Below are 8272 nucleotides of genomic sequence, written 5' to 3' on the forward strand. Positions count from 1 at the left end.
ACATCCATATATGGGCACGCCATCAGTTTTCTCTCCCCATTGGCTGCTAGCGTTTTGCAGCTGCTTGTCAACAAAATGGCCTTCCTCAATTGCTTTTCGAGGACCTACTGACTACTTCTGTTTTGGTAAAACAGTACTGATATCTGGTTGAACAATAGAGGCGAGCATTCTTTTTTTTTAAAACACAGCATTTGTCAATTCATTGCTGTGTTCATAAGAGACAGACACTGTTGGCCTGTCCACATGAATGTTATGGTTTTTGGTTTTATTCTCGAGTTAGCTTAACAGGAGCTAACAGTCTACCTGCAAACCCCCATCGACCTCAGCTTTCATCGGTGTGATTGTTTTTAAAACCCCGCAGTGAAATTTGAACAACTGCTGGTTGAAATTCAACAGAGTAACCACTTTTTTGGTTACAAAAGTAACGCTGTCAAAATGAGAACAAGGTAAGCGGAGATATAATTCTAGCAGACCTGCTATTGCTTTAGCCTGACATTTTAATTTATTGTTGATGATGACATCTAGTTGAAATATTTCAAAACCTTTTATACAAGCAAATATGTCCACTTTTTATTTTTTATAGTTTCTAAAATTGTTCTATACAGTACTAGACAAGATAATACACCTTTGTCAGCCAGCGTGGGTTTCACAGCTTAGCTAACCAAGCTAAACATATGCTAATTAAACACTGGCGCAGATATATACCAACAGCAATAATATGCGGTTATTTAGTACAGAATATATTAGTATTAGCTATCTTGCTTCCGACTATTTTGGTTGACATGATTGCTAATTGAACCTAAATCAGAGAAGTTCACTCATTTTCGGTTGTTTAGAGGAAGCTAATCGTCTGCAATAGCTTTACTAGCGTTGGTCAGTTTTTTTAGCCTTAACGTGTAATCTGCGTGAAGTCAAACGAGCACAAATGCTTTGTCTTTCAGTTTAAAATGTTTTTAGTTAACATGTTAAATTGAATTTAAAGTACCGAAGATGCCAAGCGATTATGTTAAGACATGGATTAACTTGATGGGTAAGGCCTTGTAAAAAGGGGAAGCTGAGGAAAAACACGTAATCAATGACAATATAATTCACTTGATATTTATCATGTTAGTAGGATAACATGTTAAATCACTTGTATTACTTTCCTGTTTGGATCAAGGTGGTTTTGGGGTTAATCATTGGCACTATGAGAGTATTTGCTATCTTTATTATGTTATTTTTATGTTTATTGCTATTGTGTACGGGACTAATATTTGTATCATATTAACATTTTAAATGGATAAAGAACGTTTTGCTCTATAAAGTAAAACTGGCAGGCATTCAGAAAATATTATGCAAATTGCCCAGTGTTGTTCACTTCTGAGTGAATCATCTCGTCGAATGACTTGTTTAACAAGTCCTTAAACATTTTGCTTGTCGTCATTATCTGTAAGCACACTGGAGTTATCAAATCTTACTGTACTTTGTCACGTAATGAGATTATTTTTCTACAGAATTGGATTCCTTTTTATGATAGGATATTTTTCCTGATAATAACAAAATACATTCCACCGGTTCAACAAACTTCCTTGAATTTATTTATTCATGTATATTTTTTCTCTCACTCACACAGAGACTTGTGGTTTGTACAGTTGAAGTCAGAATTATTAGCCCCCCTTTGATTTCTTTTTTAGGTATTTCCCAAATGATGTTTAACAGAGCAAAGAAATTTTCACAGTATGCCTGATAATATTTTTTCTTCTGGAGAAAGTCTTATTTGCTTTATTTTGGCTAGAATAAAAGCAGTTTTTAATTTTTAAAAATCCATTTTAAGGTCAAAATTATTAGCCCCTTTAAGCTATTATTAAGTGATTAAGCTTATTTTATTTTTATTTTTTTGATTGTCTACAGAACTAACCATCGTTATACAATAACTTGCCTAATTACCCTAACCTGCCTAGTTAACCTAATTAACTTAGTTAAGCCTTTAAATGTCACTTTAAGCTGTACAGAAATGTACAGAAATATTCTGTACTGTTATCATGGCAAGGATATAATAAATTAGTTATTTTAAATGTGGTATTAAAAATATTATCTTTAGAAATGTGTTGGAAAAAAATATTCTCTCGGTTAAACCGAAATTGAGGATAAAATTAAACGTTGGCTAATAATTCAGGGAGGCTAATAAATCTGACCTCAACTGCATGTACAGTGCTCAGCATAATGGAGTACACCCCGTTTTGAAAACTAATATTTATTACTATTTCTCAGTCAATATATGAAAATGTATTTTGGTGGATTTAAACAAAACTTTAACCCTTGAACTGTCCCACCAAGAAATTTTTTGAATTGCATTCCTTAACTCTTAATGTCACCAGTTAACGCAGTCAATGCATTTTTTTTTCAACATATCCCATAATTTTTTAAAATATCAACCTCACCAAATGGTTGATTTGTCGCTTTATAGGAAAAGTACTGGAATTAATACATATACTATGAAAAATCCGAAAATATGAAGTGTAAGACCAATTTATTAAAAAAATATTTAAAATATATATTTTTTTTATTAAATCATTTTCATTTTTTGAAGTATGCTATAAAATATTTCAGATTCTCATTTATCATGTTTTCTTGATTTTGGATTTATTGTAAAATAAAAATAAATAAAAAACGTGTAGTAGTGCAACAGGATTGTTTGATTTATTTATTTTGTTAACCAATAATGCTTTGTGTAAACCATTATTTAAAACAGTGATTCTTTAAATTACTTTAACAGTCATTATTTAAATCATTAAAAACATGGTCAACCCTTTGCTAGAGTGGCAGTCAAAGAGTTAAACAAATATATTTATTAAAATAATATTTTAGCCACCAAGTTAGAAATTGAAAGATAATACAATTAATATATTTTTGTATAACATAAATTTGGGTGTACTTGTTTTTGGACCGTTATCATAAGTTATTTGATGAGATAAGCTCCAGATTTAGCTACTAATCTAATGTATACATAATATTGTATAGCCTCCTATTAAAAATATAAATTTAAAAGAGAGATTTGTGAGGGGTGTACTTATATGCTGAGCACTGTACATGTGTATAGATATTGCGTTTTAAACATGGATAGATTTAAAAATGTAAATATGATGATATATAAAATTTTTATTGTCAGCTGTGGAAGAGCACTACCCAAACCAAATGGTATTATATATTTATTTTTTTTTAACCTGGTAAAACTTTACTCTTGTTTAGTTCAACCAGTTTAGATTTTCTCATATTCGTTTGTATCTTAGTAGACATATGGTGTAATCTTTCAAATCCAATATAAATGCTTTTAAAATATGTTGTAGGTTAAAAATAGCAGCCTGAAAGCACTCCAGAAGGCTGTACCCATTAGTGCTTTGAAGGGTTTTGTATGGTCTTTCAAAACATGCATGCAGTATAGTTAGAAACAAGACTTTTTATGGTCGTTCAGTTTTCTGTATCACAATAATAGAGTTTATTAAAGAGATAAGTAAAGCAGTGTGTTTGACATGACCAGACTTGTCTGAAGTAATATTATGTCTGTTGTCAATAGGTTGAATGCATGTCTTTAATGGATTTTACGAACTTCTGTTACACCAAAAATGAAAAGGCTAAATTAAACTAATAGTTACCACATGTGTTGGCATGCAAGCATATCTAAGAGATGCCGTTAAAATGTTTTAGACCAAGTAAATATTCAAAGCAAGCAGTTTTACTGATTTTTAATTTTCAGTTATACATGAATGGCTTTTTGTAGATAAATACAGATATTCCAGTAACATGCCCATGCCTCTTTCTGTTAGCTTGGAGGATATGTCATTTTAGGTGACTTGTAAAGTCCACTGACATTTAGTTAAATTAATAGAATAGATTGTAGACCTTTGTCTTTCTGGAACAGTAGATGGCAGTAAGGCTTTATTTTATTTCAGATTCATGTAACTGTTCTGTAATGCTTTGTGAGCTGTGACAGCTGGCTCAGAGGACCTCAATCTTTGTTCGTAGAGCAATTGTGATGTCATGCAATCAAACTAAGTTATTGCAATGACACCTATAGAGATGAAACTAACTCTCACAATCTTTGTTTGACATTTCTCTAGCCTCCAAAGTAAGAGGGATTTGAAGCCTTTTATTTTGCTAATTGTAATATTAGTTAACAGAATAATTTCAAACACTGGTAATACAAAATGTGTATATTGTTTGCATTCGTTTTAGATGATTCACCACTCATATGAGTGTCTAGAGCAGGGGTCACCAACCTTGTTCCTAGAGAGCTACCTTCCTGCAGAATTCAGTCCCAACCCTGATTAAACACACCTGAACCAATTAATAGTACCTAAAGCAGCACTTGATAATTACAAACAGGTGTGTTTGGTCAGGGTTGCAACTAAAATCTGCAGGAAGGAAGCTCTCCAGGAACAGGGTTGGTGATCCTTGGTCTAGAGCAGGGGTGTCAAACTCAATTCCTGGAGGGCCGAAGCCCTGCACAGTTTAGTTCCAACCCTGCTCCAACACGCTTACCTGTAGGTTTCAATCAAGCCTGAAGGACTAAATTAGTTTGATCAGGTATGTTTAATTAGGGTTGGAACTAAACTGTGCAGAGCTGCGGCCCTTTTGGAACTGAGTTTGACACCTGTGGTCTAGAGAGTTCTTACTGGTAATATTGCTGTAATTAAGACATTTTAACAATTAAGATAAATGCACAAAATCTAAATCTTGTCCTTTTTTTCCCTCTCAGTCCTCAGATGGAGTAATCTCTTGAGCTGGAACTTGTAGACCTGAAAAGTGAGAATGATTGGTGAAATGCAAAGTAGCTGCCCAGCATAGAGGCAGGTATGCTCCCCATGGGCTCACAATGAACCGTGACACCTTTTCCCATATCCGACTGTGGTGCCCACGCCCCTTTGGCACCTACTCACAGAATAAGCCATACAGCAATGGTACAGTTCTCAATGGAACAACTACCACCCACTGCAAGGCGGATGATTCAGGACTTACAACTATAGAGACCCATGGAGTCAGTGAGGAGCAAGAGGAGGATGTTGGCACTGAAAACACCCCACCAGCTGCTTCATCTACCCTTCTGGCCCCACCACTATCTGCATCACCCTCTCCTAATTCACAGATGGAAGATGGCAGAGTATTGCTTGATACCTGGTATGTCATCAAACCAGGCAACACTAAGGAGAAAATTGCCTTCTTTGTAGCTCACCAGTGTAATGGTGCTGGAATTCCCAGGCCTAGTGCCATGAAAGTCAAGGGAAACTGGGCTACTGATTGTACCAAGGCCAAGCGCCGTCGTCGCTGCTCCTCTTACGATCCTCCCACTAAAGCGCAAAATGTTACAGTTGATGTACCAGCAGAACCTAACTTGACGGATGATGGTGTTGTAGTTAGTGAGACTGATTTGCTCTCAGTGGCAGAAATGGTGGCTCTTGTAGAACAGCGTACAGCCTTGGCCCTTCAGGGCATGGTTGCACAAGGTCAAACTAGTCCTTACACAGTCCATCAGAAACCTGTTGTAATCCTCTCAGAACCTCCTTCATCCACACCAGCTTCTCAAAGTGACTTTGATCTGCTGCAGCAACAACAGGAATCTAGACGCGTTGCTCAGACTGTTGCGCAGTTTGAATCTCGGCAGCAGAATCTTGACAGTACAACTTTGCGGCCTGAACTAAATGGTTCAGGAAGAGACTGCATACAGACTGTTGAGTCTGGAACCCCAAGCCATGGCAGAGGGGAAGTAAGGATCGCGTTTCGGGTTTCGAGTTTGGACCCTCGCACCCAGTCTGAACCTGTTGGCCGCCCTAAATGCATGTTTATGAGTTGTGGAGTTGGAGGAGGGCAGGCAGCAGCCAGAGGCAAAGAAAAGATCACTTGTGACCTTTATCAACTGGTTAGTCCCTCATCTCGAGACCCAGGTGCCCTCCTGGCTGGGTCACCCAAGGCCGATCCTCTTGGGGAAGGTATCACTGATAGGCCTCCCTCAACAACTCCAGATCCTAACCAAGACCCTGCCTCAGGAGAGAAAGCAACAGTTGCTCGAGAGCGGGTGACTGGCTTCCATGTTGAGGTTGTGGTCACAGGTGCAGTAGACCAATGTGTCTTCTATGGGAAAGACAGCACAGAGAATGTTCAAGAAGAGACTGTATGCTTTGCTATGCCCAATGGAGCTAAATCAACTGATGCCTCAGAGGACCCACCTCCTGGCCAGCTGTTTTTTCTGCAGTCAGCAGCTACTGAAGATGAGAATTGTTCAGCGGTAAACGGTGGGATGCGGTCCTTAGACTGTGCAAACAACAATGGGCCAGTGGGGGCTACTATTGAGAGGCCAGACTCCCCACTGGCGACTGTGGATGATTGTTCTGATCCTCCGTTGTGCCGCCTCTACCGTCACGTTTCCCATGACTTCCTCGAGATTCGCTTTCAGATCCAGCGGCTTCTGGAGCCACGGCAATACATGCTTTCGCTTCCGGACCACATCATGGTCAACATCTTCAGCTATCTGCCCACCCATTCTTTAGCAGCCCTCAAATGCACCTGCCATGACTTCAAGACCCTGATTGAGACCTACGGTGTGCGTGCTACAGACTCTCGTTGGAACCAGGACCCGCTGTACCGTGACGACCCCTGCAAGCAGTGCAAGCGACAGTATGAGCGAGGAGATGTGTCGCTCTGTCGCTGGCATCCGAAACCTTACCACCACGACTTGCCTTATGGACGCTCCTACTGGATGTGTTGTCGGCGCACAGATAAGGACACTCCTGGCTGTCGAGTTGGGCTACATGATAACAACTGGGTACAGCCATGTGAGCTGGTTCAGGCCCGCAAAAGAGATGATGCGAGGTAAAGGATTGGGTCGGGGGATTGTCATTACTCTCCCTGCTTTTGCTCTACTGAAACCTCATGCCACTGTACTATTTATGGTTGAGCTTGCCTCTCCTATCTTAGCTTGTTAACCTTGCTATCATTGTCAGTATCAGTTCTTATCAGTGCACCATACTTCATTATCTGTCCCCTCGGGCGCAGATGAGTATTCTGGAAGTTGAAAACCCTAAATGAGGTAGTCTGCTGCATGGGACTAGTGTTTTGATTTGGTTAGGAAATTCTGATGGCTTGGCAATCTTTAAAGACCAGCTCTGATTCTGACCCCAACCTTGCAAAAAATAACCTGCAGGCTAGACACAGGACTTGTGAGTAAAACTTTGTGGGGTTGTTGTCAAGTTAAAATTTGCTGTCTCTTTGGTCAAAAGCGCGCAAAATGATGTCACTTTACAAATCCCTGATGTCACTTTGTAATCAACAGTTTGACTGCTTGTTGGATTTTTCTGTTTTCGTGTGTGAATGTGAGTGAATAATATTTTTTTTTCTTGTTGGTGGGCTTCATTTTTCCTCTCCTTCAAATTGATTTATGAAATCAGTCTTTATTTCTTGACCAAACCTTTCTTCTTTTCTATCTCTTTGCCTGCCAGGCTGTCTGTGTGCTTGTTGGCAAAGGCAGCTTTTGCCAAAGCAGTAATTAGCTTCATGTGGCTGAAAGAAGAACAACAAAGAACAGGACAACTCAACCTGATTCTAGCCTTAACCCTGTTCGTTCTGCTCATTCCACCAGTCTGTGAAATCTTACAAACAGAAACATTGATGCTGATCCCTATGGTTTGGGAGACCGTTATAGGTTTCACCGTCAATCTGCTATTGGGAATCTTTGCCTCTAAAGTGAATAAAAGTTATTTAAAACTGGAGTCTGTGCCATTGCTGTTCTTAGTAGGGCTGCTTGATTTTGGGAAAAATCATAATCAAGATTATTTTGGTCATAATTATGATCACGATTATTTAAAATGATTATCAGTTGAAGTCATAATTATTAGCGCTCCTGAGAATTTTTTTTACATAAATATTTCCCAAAGGATGTTTAACAGAGCAAGGAATTTTAACAGCATTTCCTCTAATATTTTTTTCTTCTGGAGAAAGGCTTATTTGTTTTATTTTGGCTAGAATTAAAGCAGGTTTAAATATTTTAAGGTCAATATTATTAGTCCCCTTAAGCAATATATTTTTAATTGTCTGCAAGAAGAAACTACTGTTATACAATTACTTGCCTAATTACCCTAATTAAGCCTTTAAATCGCACTTTGAATCTGAATGCTTGTATTTTGACAAATATGTAGTAAAATATAATATCATAGTGTCATCAAAATGTAAATGTAATGTCATCATAGCAAAGATAAAATAAATCAGTTATTAGAAATGAGATATCAAAACTATTATGTTCAGA

General features: G+C 38.0%; 1 protein-coding gene across 1 annotated transcript; it reads left to right on the forward strand.

The window, feature by feature from the left end:
* Positions 1 to 55: 55 nt before the first annotated feature.
* fbxo46 (F-box protein 46) lies at positions 56 to 7739 on the forward strand. The gene is given in 2 exon segments (NM_001082831.1): positions 56 to 446; positions 4736 to 7739. A coding segment is annotated over 1 exon segment (1995 nt). The 5' UTR covers positions 56 to 446; positions 4736 to 4852; the 3' UTR covers positions 6848 to 7739.
* Positions 7740 to 8272: the final 533 nt, after the last annotated feature.

Source organism: Danio rerio, chromosome 15, assembly GCF_052040795.2.
Source record: "Danio rerio strain M-AB ecotype USA chromosome 15, GRCz13ab, whole genome shotgun sequence".
Lineage (NCBI taxonomy): Eukaryota > Metazoa > Chordata > Actinopteri > Cypriniformes > Danionidae > Danio > Danio rerio.